At 31.0% G+C, this 23142-nt stretch overlaps 4 protein-coding genes across 4 annotated transcripts; 2 read left to right on the top strand and 2 right to left on the bottom strand.

The window, feature by feature from the left end:
• The first annotated feature begins 848 nt into the window (after positions 1–848).
• On the top strand, positions 849–1623 carry LOC114184178 (non-specific lipid-transfer protein 1-like). The gene is made up of 2 exons (XM_028071447.1): positions 849–1267; positions 1383–1623. The coding sequence occupies exons 1-2, from the start codon at positions 930–932 to the stop codon at positions 1393–1395; spliced, it is 351 nt and encodes a 116-aa protein (XP_027927248.1). The 5' UTR covers positions 849–929; the 3' UTR covers positions 1396–1623.
• Positions 1624–6016: 4393 nt separating this feature from the next.
• Positions 6017–6744, bottom strand: LOC114186062 (non-specific lipid-transfer protein 1-like). Its single transcript, XM_028074065.1, has 2 exons — positions 6281–6744; positions 6017–6186 (listed from the first exon to the last, which is right to left on the bottom strand). Exons 1-2 carry the CDS (start codon positions 6616–6618, stop codon positions 6174–6176), a joined length of 351 nt encoding a protein of 116 aa, XP_027929866.1. The 5' UTR covers positions 6619–6744; the 3' UTR covers positions 6017–6173.
• Positions 6745–8402: 1658 nt separating this feature from the next.
• LOC114186087 (non-specific lipid-transfer protein 1-like) lies at positions 8403–9214 on the top strand. The gene is made up of 2 exons (XM_028074105.1): positions 8403–8865; positions 8960–9214. The coding sequence occupies exons 1-2, from the start codon at positions 8528–8530 to the stop codon at positions 8970–8972; spliced, it is 351 nt and encodes a 116-aa protein (XP_027929906.1). The 5' UTR covers positions 8403–8527; the 3' UTR covers positions 8973–9214.
• A 10719-nt stretch (positions 9215–19933) lies between these two features.
• On the bottom strand, positions 19934–21560 carry LOC114186031 (transcription factor SCREAM2-like). Its single transcript, XM_028074029.1, has 4 exons — positions 21353–21560; positions 21108–21239; positions 20763–20933; positions 19934–20185 (listed from the first exon to the last, which is right to left on the bottom strand). Exons 1-4 carry the CDS (start codon positions 21428–21430, stop codon positions 20111–20113), a joined length of 456 nt encoding a protein of 151 aa, XP_027929830.1. The 5' UTR covers positions 21431–21560; the 3' UTR covers positions 19934–20110.
• Positions 21561–23142: the final 1582 nt, after the last annotated feature.

Below are 23142 nucleotides of genomic sequence, written 5' to 3' on the forward strand. Positions count from 1 at the left end.
TGTATATAATTACCCAAAACATCCAGAAAACAAATCTCATTCAATCTAATATTTACATGAAATAGAATCTAATATATTATAAAATGATTAATAATTTTTTTACTAATAGATATTCTATAAGTTTTTTTTCTAAAAATGTTCAAGAAATTTATAATAAGAAAAGTTGAAAAAATCGATACACAATTAACTATTTAAATTCTTTAGTTTAACTGTTATTTAGTAAAAAACAAAATTTAATCTAACCACAAAAATTGATAACAGAGAAACCGATTTTGAAAAGAGAAACAGAAAGATGAAAAATAGTTTCAATAAGTAAGTGTATAAAAAAGAACTTTTCACACTTCGAAATATAGAAATACATATATAAAGTGTGCATAATCTATTAAGTATCAATTATGTTTCTAACATTATATTATATATATTTTATATACATAATGAATCATAAAATAATAATATTTCTCTTTTTTCTTCATCTGACCAAACATACGCAGTAAATAGTTGGGTAGGTTTGATCCATTTGCGTGCCTCCGCTGACACACCATGGGATTGTGAAAAGAACAGTTATTGCAACCTACTTTTACTAACCTCCTTTTACTTTGGACCACTGATTCTTGACACGTGTACCAACACTTCACCTCTTCACATTAATTAGTCATGCGAATAATTGAATTTATCGTTCAAACATCATGCCACGTATTCAACAACAATATCACATGAATCACAGAAGCACATGGTCATTGAAATGAGCCCACCAACCAAAATCATCTCATTGCAATTCTCATAATGCACCATCTTCCTCTTCATATTCTCCCTCACTCAACTATATAAACACCACACCACACCACTTCTCTTCACCACCCACAACACTTTTCACTTCTCTCCCTTTCTAGAGAAAACGTTGTTTCTGTTTCTGTTTCTGTTCTGCGACCATGGCCAGCGTGAAGGTTGCATGCATGGTCGTAATGTGCATGGCTGTGGTGAGTGCACCTATGGTGGCGCAGGCCGTTACATGCGGCCAAGTGACAACGAGTCTGGCACCGTGCCTTGGTTACTTGATGAATGGTGGAGCGGCCGCACCGGAGTGCTGTACCGGAGTGAAGAACATTCTGGGCGCCGCCGGCACCGCCGCCGACAAACAAACCGTGTGCAACTGTCTCAAAGATGCTGCTGGTAAGTATAACATCAACGAACAGTATGCTCAGGCACTCCCTGGCGTCTGCAAGGTCAATGTCCCTTACAATATCAGCCGCTCCACCAACTGTGCAGAGTACGTTCAATCTATCTATGCATCACTAACAGTTTCTCAAAATCTTGACTTAAAAACCAACACGCTTAAACGTATATTTAATAACCATGTGTTTGTTTTTGTAATATTGGTGCAGCATCAGGTTCTGAACGAGCAAGTAGCTTTGGTGATTTCATACTGAGGCAGCATTATCAGAATAAGAGAAAGCGAGTGTGACTGTAGGGCTCCACTTATGCGAGCCTCTTAGTTTCTCAGCTTCTGTTATCATAGTCTTTGGTGTTGGGTGCGATTATTTAATGTAACTTAGTCGATTGTTGCATGTAATAACACGTATTTGATATAGTAATTCCATCCATTATTGTTGCGTACCGTGTTAAGTCATGTCTATTTTTAGGGCTAAAGGTTCATTAAATAAACAAAAATATAGCTTCACACCTAAAAAAAAACTTATTTTTAAAATTCAGTTTAATAATATTATAACGTGTATTAATGCTATGGTACTTATGTGTATAAAAACAAGAGTCACTGTGTATAAAGTAATGATCAGTCTTATATAACAGGACAAACTATCAACGAAAACATTGAAAAAACAAGCTACACATGATTCAGAAGCCCAAACTAGTTATTGTACAATTTGTTTTTCATGTTTAATAATTTTTTGTTTTTTTGCTGCCAGAGCACTATTTCCAAATAAAAATAAACAGAGCTTTATAAATTACCTTGATAACACGTTTTTTTTTTTTTCAAGAATTCGATTTCCGGAGAGTAGCATTTCTGACTTTCAATTTGTCATCCCTTTTATTGAAAATCAGTCGAATTCGGTTTCCTGAGATGGACGATTTTTAAATTTTTGTTTTGGTTTTAATTTTAATTAAAAATAATATATTTTAAATAAAGTAATATAATATTTTAAGATGGGGAACAATAATGTATTAATATTTGTAGTGTTTTGTAAAATCTCGGAAGATAAAAAAAAGTTATATGTATGTGAGATGAAATGATTTTTATATTTATGGCTGGATTTTGTAAAATTTAATTTTTTAAATTTTCTTTTAGTTATATTTTTATATTAAGAATATTTATTAATATTTAATTATTAAAAATTAATAATAAGATGAAATGTGTATTTTGGAATGGATGAATGTATATTTATAAGATCAACGTATATACTTTGGAATTAATTATTTAAAAATATCGAAAATGTTAGTTATTAATAGATATGATGATAAAAAGAGTAAAGGAATTACTTAATGTTAGTTGTGAAGAAGTTTTAAGTTTTTTTTTTTTCATTTTAAAAATTTTATGAAAAAAATTATATTTTAAATGCTTTTTTTTTTGTTTCATTTTTCATTTATAAATAAGGATAGTGGTAATATATTTAGAAGTTGTGGAGTTGGTTAATACAAGAAGTAGAGATGATTTTTGTTGAGGAGATGAATGTTTTCAATTCCTTTAATGTCTTTTGTAATTTTCAAAATGAGGTTACTATGAGCCATATGTAGAGGATTATTAGAAGTCCTTTGTTGGGACCATGAGATCTAGAGTTAGATCATTTTGTTGTACCATATCCCTCTCCAATTTGTTGAAGAAGGATCTTCTGTCATTTTCTTAATGAATGATGAAGATGTTCAACATGATTCATTTGCATTCACTGTTAGTCCCAATGGAGAGCATGTTTTTTTATATTAATTTCATTAGAGTTGAGAAGCGAGACTATATGTCAGGCTTTGGGATGTTGTGTAATTACATCAATGTAATATTGTTTTAATGGAATGTTATAAGTATTTTATGTTTATTTATATAAAAAAAATCGTCAAATGAAGAGTGAAAATTAAGATATGATAATGAATTTTGCACCCTTATTCTTGGTGTTTTGGATCACATAAAAATATCTTAACCAATGTTTTTTGACGTATTTTTTCCACTTAACACAATAGAATAAGTTCAAAAACCATAAAATGCAAGTTAAATGTTGTAAAACTTAGCTAAAAATAGCATCAATAACCTTAATAAAGGGTGAAAATTAAGACACAACTATGAAAGTCTATAACTATATGTTTGATGGAGCTAAGACATGAACAATATTGACCACCATATCTACGAAAACTCCCAATTTTAACAAAATCTAGCCATCAGAAGGAACACAAAAGATCGATCCAGATAATCTAGAATTAAAGATGGACATAAGAGTAGGAAGGCATCTACAAAAATGTTAGTACCTTTAAATACCAGGACGCACAATAAATGATTGTCCTCACAACTCTGGAATTAGATGGTTCATATGTCATCGTTAACTATTAAACTTTTGTATTCTTTTTCGTCCATTCAATAAAACTTCTATTCAATTCTACCTTTTCAATTTAATTAGATTTGTACAAATACTTTAATATTCAAAATTTTAATACCACTCTTTTATAATAAAAAAACACTACTTTATTCTTAACAATTAATTTCCTACACAACTAACCACCATTTTTGCTAACATTCCTTAATTTTTAATTGTTTTAAATTTTTTCACAAATTGAAAATAAAAAATCTATAAGTATATGGTTAAGTAATTCCTATGTTTTAACTTTTTAATTTCTTTCATATTCAAAATTTATTAAATATACTTATACATTTATTTCTTATTTCTTTCATATTTGAATTTTATTTCTTTCGTATACTTACACATTTTCCATTTCTTAAATTCTTCTTTTTATCTCCTATTGTTTAATAATTGAAAAATAAAAAATAATTTTAAAAGTATAATTTAGCAAAATCCAACCATAAAAATAAATATTTCTTCATTTTGAAAGCATGAAACCTTTTTTTCCCCTCCTGATTTTTTTTTCAAATTTAAAATGCAAAAAAAAAAATAATAATTCAGAATTTGATTCTCGGAAAATCGAATCTTAACTTATATTTCGGCCAAACCATGCTACAACAAGGTCAAAATTAAGCTACCGGACTGAAATCTAATCTAAAACAAAACCCGTGCTATGTTATATGTTATATATGTTATACTCTGTGCCATCACGTAATTAAAAAAGCAAAGTCTGCTACTGCAGAAAAAAAAAATCTTGTTTTTGCATATAAAAAAAACGTATAATGTGCAGAGAAAACCAAGGTGTTTGGCTAAAACAATTAAACAAATTGCTGAAAAAGTAAATGAGAATAAAATGAGACTGTTAAGTTGTTTTGGTTTTAAAAACAATGCCAACTAAGTTATATCTTTTATTTATTGAAAAAAAAAATCATAAATTTCCACATGATTAGAGGAGACTATGCACGCTTCAACATTAAAGAAGCCATGTGCATCTTAGTTGGGTTCTTCCTCACTTGGCACTTGTCTAAATATTTGGTTGTTTAACATGCGTGCCAATTTATGGTCCTAAAACATCCATTATCGGTGTCAAACAAGTCTTTTTAGCCGGAAACATTGTAATAAGAATCGTTTGATGAATTTAGTTCTGATATCAATTGTTGGATCGAGTGCTTATCATTTGGTCAAAAATATAATTGTTAGTCAGGACGTAACTTTTTCTACTTAAAAACGTATGAGTTCAAACACCATGATTCGATTGTGACTCAGCTCATCCAGCCTCCTTCACAGGACAATTGTTGTTACCCGTAACAATACTTAGATCAATCGTATTTTAATATGATTGCACCAATTTTTAAATATCCCTGATCTTTATTTTTTTAGGAAGTGCCATTAGTACAACAATTTTATTCATCTATCTTTGAACATTTTATGAATAGATTCCAAATGTTCTCTAGCTTATTTTGGTGTTTTTAAGTATATTTTTCATAAGCTTAAATTTCTTTGAAGAACTGTTGAATCTTGTTATAGAGTCAAGATTGGTTAAATAATAACTTTAATACATTATTTCACTACTGTAATTGATTTGGAAAAATTCAGTCATATTTTAATTCACCCATTTGCATGGCTGCATTAGTTGCATCAGTTTCTTTTTTGCTATTTTCATCATTTATATCTGTTGTTGTGTATCTGATTTTAATTATTTTGGATGGAAGGGGCCAATTTTAGTAATTTGCTTTTCAATTAAAAATTTCTTTCCGTTCTCTATTCTATGAATATCTAATTACTAATTATTCAGTAATAAGTATGGCTAATTAGCTTATTTGTCATCGTTCACCTCTCTTTATTGAAAATTATTTGTAACTAAATATTTTTACCTTTTTCTCTTAATTTAGCTATTGAAAATTAATTTAATTTAATTTAATTTTTTTTCCATCAGCTACTAAACACTATTCATATCTTATTCAAATTATATTTGCAACCGAATTACCAATCAAATAATTTTTTTAAGTTTAACAAATTTCTTGTCAATTAGTAACAGAAAAATTAGTTACTATCTGCAATCGAAGTATCAACTTTTTTTTAGTTTAAAAATTGTATGATTCATTAGTTACCGGAAAACTATAGTCTCTATATGCAACCGACTTAATAATTGATTTTTTTTTTAATTTAAAAAATTTGATTCAATAGCTAATTGAAAAATTAGTTACTGTACATTTTTATTTCTGCAACTAATTGGCCATCATAATTATAGATGACCAAATTCTTAGTAATTGATATTAAAAAAGGAGTGATTCTTCATTAATCGAAAGTTTGAAGAAGGGAAAAAACTGTTCATATGAACATCTCTATTTTAAGAAAAAGCTGTTTAATTGTTAGATATATAAAACTTCATAACCAAAACATTTTAGATTTTAAAATTTTTATTGGTGATAAAACATAACCATCCATCACACCCAGGAAAATAAATGACTAGAGAGTCTCATGAAACACAAAGTAATACAAGACCAGGCTCGACAATCACACACACACACATGTTCTCTTATTTTCATAATAAGGGTTACAGTGATGCCTCCTGGCTATAGATCCCATGGCAGAAATAAGAGAAGCGAAGAAATCCTTTCAGAACCTGATGCTGCACCATTACAAAAACAAAGGCATAAAGTTAAAAAATTGTGAGCATGTATAATTTATACGATAAGAAGAAGAAGAAGAGGAGAAGAAGATACTTTTGGCAGTTGGTGGAGCGGCTGATCTTGTAAGAAACGGTGACGCCGCAGAAAGTAGGGAGCGCCTGAGCGTAATCGTCATTGATGCCGAAGTTATTAGCAGCTTCCTTAAGACAGTTGCAGACGGTTTGTTTTTCAGAGGTTGTTCCAGCTGCTCCCAGAATGCTCCTAACTCCTCCACAGCACGAATCTGGAACCTCTCCACCATTCCTCAGGTATGATAGACACGGTGCCATGTATGTTGTCACTTCGCTGCATGAAATGCCATGCACCATCATCGGTGCACCCACCATACCCATGCACATCACAATCATGCATGCTACCTTCAAGCTCGCCATTGTATTCCAACACAATAGGGAAAGATGACACTGCAATGTGTGTATGTGTTGTGCTGTTTTGTTGTATTGAGGTCGTGTTTTTATACACGCGTTGTGACTCAATTACAAGTTTCAATTTAAATTTGAGTCCAAGATATATAAATATAACTGTATTTTTAACTAATACTTAATTATTTGTAGAGATCTTTTCATGAATTTATAGAAATTGATGGGGATTTATAGTGGTGGGTGTGGTTAAAGAGTTTGGTATTACTTAACATGCAACCACTTCTTCTGTCACTTCCTTCTGCCTTGTTGTTACATAGTTGGCCACTTTATTGCACGGCTGCTTTGTTCATGAAAATGATTTTAAACTTTGGAGTTTTGTGTTTGCCAATCCCTGCTTGCCAACATTTGTTCCATATAAGGAGTTGGTGGAGGCCATGCTTAACTTTATGGATAACTTTAGAAATTAATGAACTGTTTGGCTGGAAATTTTGAAGGATTTTACTTTTTAAATGAATTTAGAATTCCATTTACTTTTCTTAAAATGTTTGAAATTTTATAGAAAACTTTTATAAGAAAATAAAAAAGATTTAAATAATACCTAAATAGATTTAAATAATACCTAAAGTCTAATATTTGGATGTTTTCAAATCATCTAAGGTTGAAGTTGAAAATAAAATCAACTATTATGTAAAACCCTCTTTTTCTGCCCTAAAATTTAAAGGGTCTAACCCTATCTGTTGGGCCTAAGAGTTGGTCCATAAGAGTTCTCTGTTAGGGTCGTAGTCCATGTTTTACTTCGTTTCTTGGGAATTCATTTTATGTACTATTCGGCAAAAGCCTAGTATAAATTAATTTGTGCGTATGAGAATGTCTAGCTCAAATAAGGCCTTATAAGCCAAATGAAAAGTAACTCAACTCCATAAAACTAAGCATATACTTTATTCATTATTTGGAAATAACAAAGGCTTTAAATTTTATGATCCCAAATTAAAGACAATTTTTTATATGGGAACTGTCACATTCTTTAAGAATATTGATTTTGGGGAAAGTTAAAGACTTTGTCTTAGAGAAAGAATTGGTAACATGTTCAAAACTAATTCATACAATTGTTTTTATAAAACAATTCATAACCTACACAAAATATTCTCACATAAGATAATTTGATCATTCATGAAGAATAAAATCAAGATTAAATTCAAGATCCTCAAGAAATTATGATTCATGTGCCTTTGCAAAATAAGAGAAGTATTATTCTAGATTATTACATTATTTCTCTATGAACATAAGTAAAATAATAGAATTCATCGGTAAATAATGTTGTATCTCAAATTGAAATTATGAACATATATTTCACTTTAGGTATTATTTGAATTTTTTTTATTTTGTTATAAAAGTTTTGTATAAAATTTCAAGCATTTTTAAGAAAAATAAATGGAATTCTAAATTCATTTAACAATTAAACTCCTTCCAAAAAGATGTCGAGAAAGTTAACCAAGGCCTCCACACCAACGCCTTATGTATGGAAGAAATGGTGGGACGGAAGGATGGGCAAACACAAAACTCCAAAGTTTAAAATCATTTTCATGAAGAAAGCAGCCGTGCAATAAAGTGGCCAACTCTATAACAACAAGGCAGAAGGAAGTGACAGAAGAAGTGGTTGCATGTTAAGTAATACCAAACTCTTTAACCACACCCACCACTATAAATCCCCATCAATTTCTATAAATTCATGAAAAGATCTCTACAAATAATTAAGTATTAGTTAAAAATACAGTTATATTTATATATCTTGGACTCAAATTTAAATTGAAACTTGTAATTGAGTCACAACGCGTGTATAAAAACACGACCTCAATACAACAAAACAGCACAACACATACACACATTGCAGTGTCATCTTTCCCTATTGTGTTGGAATACAATGGCGAGCTTGAAGGTAGCATGCATGATTGTGATGTGCATGGGTATGGTGGGTGCACCGATGATGGTGCATGGCATTTCATGCAGCGAAGTGACAACATACATGGCACCGTGTCTATCATACCTGAGGAATGGTGGAGAGGTTCCAGATTCGTGCTGTGGAGGAGTTAGGAGCATTCTGGGAGCAGCTGGAACAACCTCTGAAAAACAAACCGTCTGCAACTGTCTTAAGGAAGCTGCTAATAACTTCGGCATCAATGACGATTACGCTCAGGCGCTCCCTACTTTCTGCGGCGTCACCGTTTCTTACAAGATCAGCCGCTCCACCAACTGCCAAAAGTATCTTCTTCTCCTCTTCTTCTTCTTCTTATCGTATAAATTATACATGCTCACAATTTTTTAACTTTATGCCTTTGTTTTTGTAATGGTGCAGCATCAGGTTCTGAAAGGATTTCTTCGCTTCTCTTATTTCTGCCATGGGATCTATAGCCAGGAGGCATCACTGTAACCCTTATTATGAAAATAAGAGAACATGTGTGTGTGTGTGATTGTCGAGCCTGGTCTTGTATTACTTTGTGTTTCATGAGACTTTGTAGTCTGTCCTTTTCTTGGGTGTGATGGATGTTGTTCTTTTTAATCAGCAATAAGAATTGAAAAAACAAAAACCTACTTGTAAAAATCTTTCTTACCTTTGGAACAATATTCATCCACAATGTTTTAAATAAATAAATAAATCATAATTTAATAATATACACAGCAATAAATAGTAAAGTAATAAAATTTTCCCTCAATGATCTTGTAAATGTTTTTGGAGAAGAAACAAATGTTTTTAACATCTAATTTTAGTGATCAAAAATTGTTAATCATCATAATAATCAGTTTAAAAATCAATTTATTTAATGAATAAAAAATTATTGATTACTAAAATAATTATTATTATGAATAAAAAATTATAATTGGTCGCTAAATTGATTTTTAATTAATTAGAGATTAATTTAAAAACTAATTTCTTTTATAGTAAAAATCTTGGTAACTAATATTTAGTAACCAATTTCTTTGAATACAACTAAAACCTTGGTAACAAAAATAATTTCTCTCATCTTAAAACTTTAAATTAATAATTCAACCATAGAAGAGGAAGAACCCTTCTAAATTTTGTTGTCCATAAATTAATTTGATCCGATGGTGAACAAAATTATAATCCTAATTACAATGGTAGATATGTGAAAATCAAAAATTTGCTCTCTGCTGGATATGTGAAAATGACAATTATTTTTTCTCCAAAAAAATGACCTTTTAGCAATTAAATTTTGACAACTTTATTTTACAACATGGATATGGCATTTCTTAAGTGATTATCCATTTTTTTCATTTTTTCATTTTTCTATATTTTAAAATCACTTAAAAAATGACACATCAAGTTGTAAAAAAAAGTCGTCAAAATTTAATAGTCAAAATATCATTATCCCTTTCTTCCTTGTCAATCAAGTCATATTTTCTTTTGGAATAGACTTCTTCGTTATCTTATTTGGTTTTTTATAAATTTTACATCACGACTTCTTATACAATTTCTTCTAAGTAGAACTTCCTCTAAGTAGAGTTGGATAACCTCTAACCAAATTTATTCTTACCATGTCCAATACATTGTTTTTACTATGCATCCAATTTGATTTTTTTTTTTTTTTATAAATGGGTGTATACAATGCAGAGTATTTTTATTTTTCATAAATGGGTGTATAACTCTTTACGTGTCTATATAAAATAAACTCATATTTAATTATTTATAAAATTTCATCTCTAGGACTTTTATATTTGAAAAATAATATGAAATTTAAATTAAAAATTAATATTTATTTTCACATTGATATTTTCTTCTCTTGGAAGAGATACAAATATTTATTTAGGTAGCATTAAGACCCGTTAAAAAGTCAGCCTAACCGATGGCAGCACGAAACAATTTTTTGGGCTAGCATGGGAGTCCATATAACTGGACCTGAACATGTCTCACTGAATTTTAAACCATTGATATTCCATAAAAAAAAATTACTGATAGATATTTATTATTATATCTACTAATTTTGACCATGAGTAATACTATTTTTTTATTGTAAAAATATATTTTTATCGAGTTATGTATTTAATTTTTTAAATTCATCAATAATTCTTTTAAATTTATTTTGTGGGTGCGTGTTGAATTTTCGAATTAGTGGTTCAATATTAGTTGGAATTTATTATAAACTAAATAAATTTAAATTAAAGTTCACTAAATATATGAATAAGACGCACAAATAGAGGTGTCAATTTGGCCCAGCCCACAGGGTTTGGCCCTGGCCCATGTGGGCTAGGGTCAAAAAAGCTCACATTAAAAAAAAGCCCCCAACAAAGAAACCCACAGGGCCAAAAACCCTACAAAAGTCCTGTGGGCCAGGGCCAACCCATGGGCTTTCATCTTCCACATGAAAAATATATTATTTTTTAAAATATATTACTATCTGTGGGACAGGCCCAACGAATCGGACAAGCACGACGACCCGAATAGGTCTAACGACTCGGACCTGCCCGACGACCTCGACAAGAACGACGACTCGAACGGGCCCAATGACCCAAACGGGCCCGACGACCCAGACGGGCCCGAATACATGAGAAACCTGACAACACGGATGGGTCCAACGACATGGAAGGGCCCTAAGACCGGACGAGCTCGATGACCTGGACGGGCCCAATGACCCGGACAGGCCCGACAAACCTAACAGGCCCTATGACCCAAACAAGCCTGATGACCCGAACGGGCCTGATGACCTGTATGGACCCGACGACCCGGACTGGTCTTACAACCCAGACGGGCCTGGCGACCCAGATGGGACCGACGACACAGACATGCCCAACAACCCAGACGAGCCCGACGAGCTAGATGGGCCCAACAAGTCGGATAGGCCTAACGACTAAGACGGGCCATACGACCTAGACGAGCCCGATAACCCGGACAGGCTCAACAACTCGGACGGGACAAACGATATGAACAGGCCCGAAGACACATATGGGCCCGACAATCCGAACGAGCCCAATGATCCAAACAGGCCCAAAGACCCCAACGGGCCCGACAACCTGTATGGACCTGATGACCCAAACAGGCCCTACGACCCAGACGGGCCCTACGATCCAGACAGGCCCTACGACCCGAAGGGCCCGAAGACACGTACGGGGCCGACAACCCAGACGGACCCGACAACCAGGACGGGCCCGATGACCTGGATGAGCCCGACGACCCGAACGAGTCCGACTATCCGAACGGGCTCGACACCCAGACGGGCCCAATGAACCGAACGGTCTCGATGAGCCAGACGGACCCGACGACCCGGACGGCACCGACGACCCAAATGGGCTCAACGACCTAGACAGGCCCGATGATCCAAAGATGTCCAACGACTCGAACGAGCCCGACAACCCGAACAGGTCGTCAAGCCCATCCGAGTTGTCGAGCGTGTTCGAGTCGTCGAGCCCGTTCAGGTCGTCGGGCTTGTTCGGGTCGTCGAGCCCGTTCGGGTCGTCTGGCACGTTCGAGTCGTCGGGCCCATCTGGGTCGTCTGGCTTGTTGGGTCGTCAGGCCCGTTCGGATTGTTGGGCCCATTTGGCTCGTTGGGCCCGTTCGGGTCGTCGGGCCCGTCTGGGTTGTTGGGCCCATCGAGGTCGTCGAGCCTGTTCTGGTCGTCGGGCCCGTTCGGGTCGTCTGGCACGTCTGGCACGTCTGGGTCGTCAGGCCCGTTTGGCTCGTTGGGCCCGTTCGGGTCGTCGGGCCCGTTTTGTTCGTCGGGTCCATACGAGTCGTCGGCCCGTTCGGGTCATTGGGCCTGTCTGGATCATTGGGCCTGTTTGAATCATTGGGCCCGTTTGGGTTGTCGTCCCGTTTAGATCGTTGGGCTCGTCTAGGTCGTAGGGCCCAGTTGGCTCGTCTGGCCCGTCCAGGTTTTCGGGCCCGTTTGGGTCGTCGGGCCCGTCCGTGTTGTCTGGCATGTTCGGGTTGTCAGGCCCGTCCTGGTCGTCGGGCCCATCTTGGTCGTCTAGCCCGTCTGGGTTTTTGGGCTCGTCCGTGTTGTTTAGCATGTCCGGGTTGTCAAGCCTGTCCTGGTCGTCGGACTCATCTTGGTTGTCGGGTCTGTCCTTGTCATTGGGCCTGTCCTAGTCATTGGGCTCGTCCGAGTTATCGAGCCCGTCCGGGTCATCGGGCCTGTTTGGGTCGCTCAACTTAATCTTTGACTCTGACTTAATGTAGTATTATTTGGGGGGCTAACCCATCTTAGCCCTAGCCCTAACCCACTAGAGAGGGGGCTTTGGGGGCCGGGGCTTTTTTTTGGCCCCCTCATTTGGGGCCCCCCTAAAAGGGGGCTTTATGAAGAGTGGGTCAGGATTGACCCATGGGCTAGGGGCCAAATTGACACCTCTACGCACAAACTTGGTGATTTGTAAAAATACAATATAAAACACATTTTTTCTATAAAATTAAATGAAATATAGATAAGAAATGTAAACGTTGTCGATAGTTCAAATATTTAGTGTTTATCCCTCAAATGTATATAATAACATTTAATGAGTTTTTTCATTATACAGATTATTAAACTTAAACATGCAAAGATTTATATCATTTATAGGGTTAAATATGTTTTTGGTCCCTTAACTTTCAGTGAATTTTGGAATTAGTCCATTTTGAAACTTTGGACCAATTTAGTCCTTCATTTTTCGGAATACGTGGATTTAGTCCTTTTAATCAAATTTTGTTAGGTTTATTTGATATTTCGTACGCATTTTAGGATTGTATTTGAGTTGTTTATACTGTTTGACACATTTTTACTTTAATGTTAAGTCAAATACTATTGTGAAACGCGCTTGAAATGTCAAATAAACTTTACAAAATTTGATTAAAAGGACTAAATCCACGTATTTCAAAAGATGAAGGACTAAATTGGTTCAAAGTTTCAAAATGGACTAATTCCAAAATTCACTGAAAGTTAAGGGACCAAAAACATATTTAAACCTCATTTATATTATGAATTAGTGAGAAAAGTTGAACTGACAACATTCACCTTTCTTTCTAAATTTTTAATAGGGATTGAACTCTCGATTTTTTTTCTTCTTTTTCCTTTTATCATCTAACTGACATGTTAAAGTAAGCCAACCTAGCTCACACGGGTTGGTTCACCACGAGCCGGGTTGAAAATGAGTGAATCCAACCCAGCTCATTTTATGGTGAGTCAGAAATTTTGTAACCCGGCTCAACCCACCACAAGTTGGTGGGTTGGCTCACCAACCCACCTAAAAAAATTATTTATTTATTTAGTATTCAAATATTTAAATAAATTTTTAAGTAACCCATGAGATGACAATCATAGTAAAATCAAGAACCAATGTTTTGATCATGCTCACCACCAATATGTGAAGAATTATTTCCAAGAAAGTATCCATATAGTCTAAGAAAGCATGACTAATATTACAAATTTTTTGTCATGTTATTCAAAAAAATATAAATAAAAAACTATACATTTTTTTCATGCTAATTTAGAAAAAAAAATGTTTATAAGACACTTACTTGAGTAATTTACTATAAAGATTATAGTTAAAGATTAAAGTATCAACATATATAACTTGACAATCAAATTAATTAAATATTCAAACTATTCAAATATAATTAAGCAACATTCAAGCATTTAAAAATATGAAATTGTGAATAAATATAATAGGAGTAGTAAATAATTATTAAAAAAAAATTAAAAAAATTGTAAAAATATGTTGATGAGTTAAGTGGGCCAACCCACCTTCAACCCGGCTCGAACCCGTTTAACCCGTGGGTTAAGTGAGCTGGGTTAAGTTCAACTCACTTTTGAAAAAGTTGAATTTTTCTCAACCTAACCCGACTCGAACTCGTGGTGAGCCGGGTTGACTCACAGGTTGAAACTCATTTTGACATCTCTACATCTAACTACTGCCTAACTAAGTCACTTTATCACTTATACAAAGATCTATAAATATTCCACCTAACTAAGTCATAGATACTTATTAACAACTTTCCTTAGTTTCTAATTTCATTTTTATTTTCTCTTTTATTCAAATGTTATCTTCCTCTTCTAGAATTAATAACTGAAATTATAAGTAAACAATTTTTTTTAATATTAATTAATCAAAATAGTGTATATTAAAAATTATTAGGTTAAATTATGACTTTGGTTTCCATGATCGTAGCAACATATGGATTTGGTACCTTTATTTTTTTTATCTCAATTTGGTTTCTATTTTGGAAAATTTGATGCAATCAATTCCGTTAGTGGTACAATAACAATGTTAAAGGGGTGTCACATGTCAGTTCTTGAATTTTTTGAAATTTTTTAATTTTTTTTGAATGTTTTTTATTTTTAAAAGAATTAAAAATTTGCCACATATCAAGCTGACGCCGCAACATGTGACAGTGACAGTGTTGAGGAGTAGTGACAGTGCCACATGTGTCACTATTATGTCAGGTCTCATTTTCTCATACTCAATTTGGTTTCTATATTTTAATTTGTCTCAATTTAGTCTTAATTTTTGTAAAAATTGTACAATTTCATCTTTATCCTTACTAAAACAAAAATTAATTTTTATATAAATATTATAGAAACATTTTTATTAAATTTGATATTTTTATTCAAATTGATATTTTTAATATATATTTTTAACAAAACTAAGTTTATTTAAATTTGTGTTTCACATTCAACTTTACTTAAATTTGATTTCAAATTTCAAATTTATTTAGCATTATTTTAAATTGTCTATTACCATTATTTTCTAAATTTTCTATCACCATTAATTTATTTACCATTATTTCAAATTGAGAATAAGGGAATGACACTTGGCATAATAGTGACATGTGGCACTGACACTACCACATCACATTGTTACTGTCATAACGTCAACTTGACAAGTGACAAATTTTTTAATTTTATTCAAAATAAAAAAAAATAATCAAAAAATCAAAGAATTGACACGTGACATTCTTTTTAACGTTATTATTGTACCACTAACAAAACGAACTTGATTTCATCGAATTTTCTAAAATAGAGACTAAATTAAGATAAAAAAAATAAAGGAACTAAATTGATATACTTACTTAACAAAAGAGGGGATATTGATAGAATAAATGTATAACTTGAATATTTCATTTAAGAAAATAAATTTTTATTTTTGTCCATTGCAGTTTATCATAGACTTTACAATAAAATAACTCCAAATGTAATAGTGAAGAATTTAATAAAATTTATAAGAAAGTATAGGTATGAAAAGACATTATTAGACTCGGGCAAGCCAACCTTAACACTACACAAAATCAAATATTAAGAATAATGGGTCAAGCTCATCTAAATTGACGCAAATTAACTAATAAATAAAAAATAATATCATTAAACATTAAGTGAGTCAAATTGAAGTTACAAAATAAATTTGTATTGATATAAGTGTCAATTTAGTGGACGCTAAGTACAAGAAATAAATAAAAATAATAATAAAAATGTTAATAATAGAATGGGATAAATATATTCTGAACGAACACAAATTAACTATTAAATAAAAAATAACAGCATTAAACATTATATGGACCAAGTTGACGCTAAAAATAACTTTAGGACAATGATACTTTAACCTACTTTTTTTGACACATTTTTAATCCATCACTTCAATCATCATTAGATCATCACATCACATCACTAAAAAGAATAAAAAAAGATGATCTAATGGTGATTAAAGCAATGGATTAAAAGTGGGTCAAAAAAAGTGGGTTAAAATATCATTTTCCATAACTTTATATCAATATAAGTTTCGGCCTAGCTGACGCTAAGAAGAAGAAATAAATAAAAAATAAAAATATTAATGATAAAGTAGGTCGAACACACTATAAACGAACACTAATTGACCAATAAACAAATAATAATAACATCAAACATTGGGCGGCTCAACTCTACAATTTATTCTATTAATAGAAGCGTCAATCTATCCAAGTAGAAGAAATAAATAAAAAAAATAAAAATATTAATGATGGAGTGAGCCCTATTTTAAATGAGAGCAAATTAACCCATAAACAAAAAGTAATAATATTAAATATTGTGTGGATCAAACAAACCTTAAGATATATATGTTATGAATTTATGTGTATTAGTAGGATCAAATCGGAACTATAGATTAATTTTGATCTAATGGTCCAAATTTTGAACCACAAATTTATATATGGATTGAACTCTCTTCATTACCTAAGTTGCATTGCAGCAAAAGATGATAAGTTGCATTACCTAATTAATTTTTATTTCTAAAATTGATTATTACTTAGACATTTTTTTACTGATTAACTTGATTGTTGACTAATGCATGCTCATTCAACGATAAAAGCTTTTAATGTATATATTATTATGTCTATATCATTATATAAAAGAATTTTCTCTTTTTCTTACATATCTTGTTTCAATTTTATTTTCTAGATATAATTGTTTTTTTTTAAACTAAAATAATTATTTTACCAATTTTATCCATTATGAGAAGTAGATGATTTTCGGAAGAAATCAAAGAATCTATTAAGAATCCTCTAAGAGCTACTCCAATAGTGGATCTTGACCAACCAACATTATTAGGGTAGTCAAAATAATACATCCAAAATTTATATATTTAATTACTGTCACTAATACAATAAAAATGAATAGATAATTTAGTATAATAATAACTAAAAAAGAAATCACACATATCTAAAAGATTGTTAAAAGAAAATTAATTAAACCACACTTAAAATCCAATTATAAAAAACACACATGTACAATACTTTTTTTCTATGTTCATAAAAAAAATAATATACAAGAGGCTCATTAAATAAACGAATAAACTAATATTTCATTATTAAATTAGACAAGAGATAATTACCTTCATTATTTCCTCGAGAATAGAAGATCATAATTGAGAGATGGCAGTAAAAATAGTAGATCTTTTTCTCTTCAGAAACAAAAGAAAATAGGTGAGAATGAAATATGAGAATAATTTGTGTGAAACTCAAGACATATAATGGAACCACAATTAAAATCCGATTATAAAAAAACACACAGTATAATATTTTTTCTTTTATGTTCATAAAATAAAAAATTAATATAAAAGAGGCTCATTAAATAAATTATTAAACTAATATTTTACTATCAATTGAGACGAAAAAATTACCTTCTTCTTTACTTCCTCGAGAATAGAAGAGAATAGAAGAGAAATAAGAGCAAAAATAATAGATTTTTTTCATTTATTTTGAGATTTATTTCATCTCTATTTCATGCTTGAACGCTTTTGAATCGAAATATATATTTTAAGAAATGAATGATTTATTTATTCAATCAATAATTAATCTGAATTTGAAGTAGGATAAGGAATTTGATTTTTTAATTGATTCTATGGGTTTAGTGACCTTCTTTTGAATATAATACATTACAACAAAAGATACTCTATTAGTAACCAATTTTAGTGACAAAAAATTGTTAATCTAGTGACAAATTTAGATAACAATTTACAAAATAAAAAATTATTGGTTATTAAAATAATCATTATTATAAATGAGAAAAATATAATTAGTCACTAAATTGATCACTAATTAATTAGAGACCAATTTAGTAACTAAGTGATAGCAAAAACCTAGGTAGTTAATATTTAGTGACTAATTTCCTTTAGTAGCTAAAATCATGAAATCATGTAACTAATTTAAAAAACCAATTTAGTGACCAATTATAATTTTTTATTCATAATAATGACTATTTTAGTAACCAATAATTTTTTACTTTGTCAATTAGTATCTAAATTAGTGATTATAGTGACTAACAACTTTTAGTTATTAAAATTGGTTACTAATGAGACATTTTCTTGTATTATTTTTCTTGATTTGACTATATTTTAAAATTTAATTATTTTTAAACTAAAATAATTATTTATAATACAAATAATTACTTACAAAATAAATAATAATTATAAATTATAAATATTATTTATTTTAATTTTTATAATAATAATAATAATTTTATTATTTGTATCTATTATAAAAATAATAATAACACATATGTTTCTTAGTATTATATAGAAATAATAAATTCGTTTAATGCAGATTGTTTATGCAAGCACACTTGGTGACAAATACTATTTTACATATTTTACATGTTATTTTTAATATATATTTATATATTTATTATTTATTGAAATATAATAAATTGAAACAGTCTTGGGGTAATTTTTTATTTATTATGTTAAAAATTAAAAAAAAACGGTTATTTAAAAATACATATCTCTTAAAATTATTGTTTAATATTTGTATAATTTCAGAAGAAATGGGATAATAATTGAATAATAAATATGAAAGCGAAAAACTAAGAAAGTTACTAAAAAGTCCTTCGGACACACTTGCAATATTAAAAAATAAATATTATTAAATGACAAGTGAATACATATGTCGACATATATATCAAATAATGATAGACAGGACAACATATTATAATTAACATTACGAAGGAATAACCTAATTAAAATGCGAATAATTCTGACTTTTTCTCCACCTCGTTTGTTGTTTTTAATAAATATTAAACCATATAAACAAATGTGTTAAAAATGCATTAAACATAATGGTTAACAGTTTTTTTCCGATAATTTTCAACCAATGAGTTATTGAAAAAGAAATATAGAAAACATGTAAATCACATTTCCCAATTTAAAAATATACTCACTACCAGTTTCTCTCACATTCTTCCATACACAACTGTAATAAAACACAAAAATATTTTTTCTTTATTCTTTTTAACATTTAGTTTATACACAATAATTATTTGGTATTCAAAATCAATCTTAAATCTACATATTTATTATAAAAGTTAAAAAATCATATATGATATATATAATTAGATAATAATACAAAATGATTTTATATTTTACTCTGATTAAATTCGTAATAATTATTGTACTCAACATAATAAACAAAAATAAAAATAAAAATATTTTTAAATAATTTGTATTCATTAAATATATTAATCATCATGCTTAATAATTAACAAAACTGTTATAATTTAATCATATATTGCTAGGTTTCTACTCCATAGATGTTTTTTCACTAATATAGCTATATGCTTGCTTAATTATTATAATTAAATGCATAACAATCATCTCTTGTGTGTCATTTGCATATTTTTGTCCATTTTTCTTCCCCACCCACTGAATTCCAAAATACTACTATATATACGTGTGTGTTTGTGTTATATATATATATATATATATATATATATATATATATATATATATATATATATATATATATATATATATATATATATATATATATATATAAAGTTGGACGATGCATGTCCATTCATTCATTTCCCACTATCCAAGAAGATGTTGATAAGCCATATCAATACGTAAGGATCATTGAAGAGGTACCTCGTGAGGTTTTGGCAGAACATGAAATCACCAATTCTTTGAGTTCATGTGCAAATTTTAAAGGTTAAACAAGACAAAAACGGTACTTCATTTTTTTTGTTTCGTTTTTTTCTAATCCGTGTGCTTTCATTAATTACTCCTCCTTCTTCATTGCTCGCAACACTGCTTGCTTTACCATTTGCGCGTCAACACTGTCGTTCTTGTGACTCTGCAAAACAAGTTCTTGTCATAAATTTTCACTATTAATTCTTGCTTGCATCATATTTTATTTACTATAAACATTATCCCCTTTTCATATTATCCAACTATTGCACCTCTACACTTTGTTCCCATATACACTCCATGCAACAACAAAAGAGGTAGAATAACTATATATAGCGAACCCATTTAAGGTTTTTTAACTTCTGGTTTTTAGAGAAAAACTAATAAATGACTATGAGGTGTATAGCAAATAGGGTAAAAAATTTCTGTCTCAATGAATCGATATCAATCACACATCATTAAGTACAACGTTTGTTTTTCTTCAAAACTTGTGTGGTTCCATTCAGGTATCTAATTTATGTTACTTTGGCGCCTCAGAACCATGAAAAAATTCTTACCAAAACTTTACAACTATACTCCAGTTGTTTCTAATTTCTATGAATGTATATGTTTGGATTGTTTGTATAAGAGACTATAAAGTCAGAAGCTGATACATAATAGTTTCGGAACTGATGTATAACACATACTAATTAGGTGAAAATTAAAGAGAAAGTTTTATGATATTTATGTATTTTTTTTCTTACTTCTCTTCCCACGGCTTCTAGCTGGAAACTGTCTTCACAAGAAACCCTAGCATCAAGCACATCAAGGCCAAGTTCTTCGAAGGCTTCAAGTACGGACACGAGCATACCAGGGCTATTCTTCTCCAAAAGCACATTAATGAGGAAACCCTTTTCTAGGGTTTTCACAGTTACCTGCAAAAATACCATTTTCACAAGATTCATCAGTATTGAACCCTATATCTCTTTTCCAACTTAAATCGAATTAATTATTGAATGTTTAGTATAAGATCTGTATTAATTTCGACCCAGAAATTCATAAGAATCAACGAACAACAAACTAAATGCAGCAACAAGATCAATAAGCACCGCAGGTAGTTCATGAATTTGAGAGTTTGAAGATGATTCCGTGATCCCCAGCTCCGAGTTCAGTCCCTCCACTTTTTGTTTCAACTCCTCTATGTATTTTGAGGCATCTACAATGATTGAAGCTTTGTTCAGCTGCCAAAAGTTAACAGAGAAACCATTATTTAGGTCAAATCTTTTAAAAGCTTTGATTCAATAACAAGATGAATCAGAAGCTGTGATTAATTCATCAAAATATAAGAAATTACTGCAGTGGAGTTCGTGACATCGCGAAGTTGTTGCAAAGTCTGTTCCAGAGACGCTCTTGTTTTGTCCCTAGAAGCCATGCTTATCAGTTTTGTGCAGTTGTTGTTTCGATTTTGATTTTGCTTTTCTCTCCTTTTGTTTTCTCTGCCCTTCCTTCTCCATCTGTCTGCTTCGACATGTTTTCCTTTTTTATAGAATTGGCTGAGCTATTAAAAAATATGTGCAATATGTCGTTTGTTTGCATGACGAGTACCTAAATATTCCCCACACCCAATTATGCTTTTACCAAATTGACCTCGCCATTTTCAGATACCTGTATGTAAATAATTTGGGTGAAGCACGACAAATTTGATAAGAAATAAATAATCATAAATGGTAACCATGTAATCATAAAGATAGTTAAATTATTAGGTAAATACACAGTACTATTATAAAAATATATAATAGTCATTCTTCTTAATCATTCATGTATATTATTCAAATTTATAGTTATTAATTTCATCATAACCAAGCGTTTCTCTTGATAATTTTATCGTGTACATTTATGTTGTCCTACCATTTAAGGAATTTTACATAGATTAAACATATTTAATCTTATTTAAACATATTTATTAAGATAAAATCTTATTTTGTTAAACCTACATAATAAGCTCCGTTTTAACTTCTTTAGATAGAGAGTAAGCATGTTATTAGACACAAACACCAATCTGATTAAGAAAAAAAGTAACTGATAACTTATTAATAATATTCCATATCCATGCAGAAATGCCATTATTTTATTGAAGATTAAAACATTAAATAATTTAAAATTGTTGAATTGTTTATCAACTCGATTTTTATGTGGAGCTATTGAGTATATTAAAAGAGATATAATCAAATATAAGCTTTTATCTTTCCCCGTGACATGCTATCATTTCCTTTTTTATGATTAAGCTTCTTATATGAATTTTGTTGAATTGTCTCTGTTCTGGATCTTGGATATAATGATCTATAATAGTAAAAATTGGAAGTGCCGATCCCAAGAAAATTGCGAGTGGTTGTCATATATATTCCCCAGATTCTTTTTTATTTTCCTATCTTCCTTTCGAATCACGTGATAAAACATCCTTCATGTACTTAATTTTACTGTATATAGCATCCTTTTCTACATTAATTTAACTTGTCAAAGCGCGTTGCAACTTTATAAATAATGCACATTAACTAATGACAGGTAAAGAGCACCTTATGCATGTGATTTAGTGTTCAATTTATACAGAAAAATACATCAGAAAGACAGTGTAATTTTTTTAATACATAGTAATTAATCCTCCTAGCAGTTGTAATAATTATGAAAATTGATGTGAAGGGTATTTCAGTGAAAAATTAGTGAGAAAAATGAGTATATTTTTGTAGAGAAAGAGATATGAATGGAGTCCCGTGAGTGAAGTGCTTGAAAGAATTGACTTCGGATGGTAATTATGATTGAATGGAATCATTTTGAAGTTTTTGAAGGGTTTATATTCTGGTACACCCAATAAATTCCATATTATTTAAGAGTCGAGATCAAGTGAAGTTTAAATACTCCTACTTTATTTCATCATCTGAGATACCTTTTAAGAATAAAGACAAACTGTGACAAAACTCAAAATGGACAACACTTCAAAAATGCGATGATTGTTTCTAAGGACGAACTTAGATCGGAATTGTCTTATATGAATCACAAACACCACAAAACAAAAACATTCATTCTCTTCTTTTACTTCCTTTCACGTGTGCATGCTTCGTTCATATATACCTCTCGTGACTCCGACGG

The sequence above is a fragment of the Vigna unguiculata genome, chromosome 5 (genome assembly GCF_004118075.2).
Source record: "Vigna unguiculata cultivar IT97K-499-35 chromosome 5, ASM411807v1, whole genome shotgun sequence".
NCBI classification, from domain to species: Eukaryota; Viridiplantae; Streptophyta; class Magnoliopsida; order Fabales; family Fabaceae; genus Vigna; species Vigna unguiculata.

What these genes read in the sequence shown, in the direction of transcription:
- LOC114184178 (XM_028071447.1), top strand. Translation starts at nt 930, where the DNA reads ATGGCCAGCGTGAAGGTTGCATGCATGGTCGTAATGTGCATGGCTGTG.
- LOC114186062 (XM_028074065.1), bottom strand. Translation starts at nt 6,618, where the DNA reads ATGGCGAGCTTGAAGGTAGCATGCATGATTGTGATGTGCATGGGTATG.
- LOC114186087 (XM_028074105.1), top strand. Translation starts at nt 8,528, where the DNA reads ATGGCGAGCTTGAAGGTAGCATGCATGATTGTGATGTGCATGGGTATG.
- LOC114186031 (XM_028074029.1), bottom strand. Translation starts at nt 21,430, where the DNA reads ATGGCTTCTAGGGACAAAACAAGAGCGTCTCTGGAACAGACTTTGCAA. An exon ending in AAATTCATGAACTACCTGCG is followed by an intron (nt 20,934 to 21,107) that starts GTGCTTATTGAT and finishes GTATTTTTGCAG; the next exon opens with GTAACTGTGAAAACCCTAGA. An exon ending in TAGAAGCCGTGGGAAGAGAA is followed by an intron (nt 20,186 to 20,762) that starts GTAAGAAAAAAA and finishes CTTGTTTTGCAG; the next exon opens with AGTCACAAGAACGACAGTGT.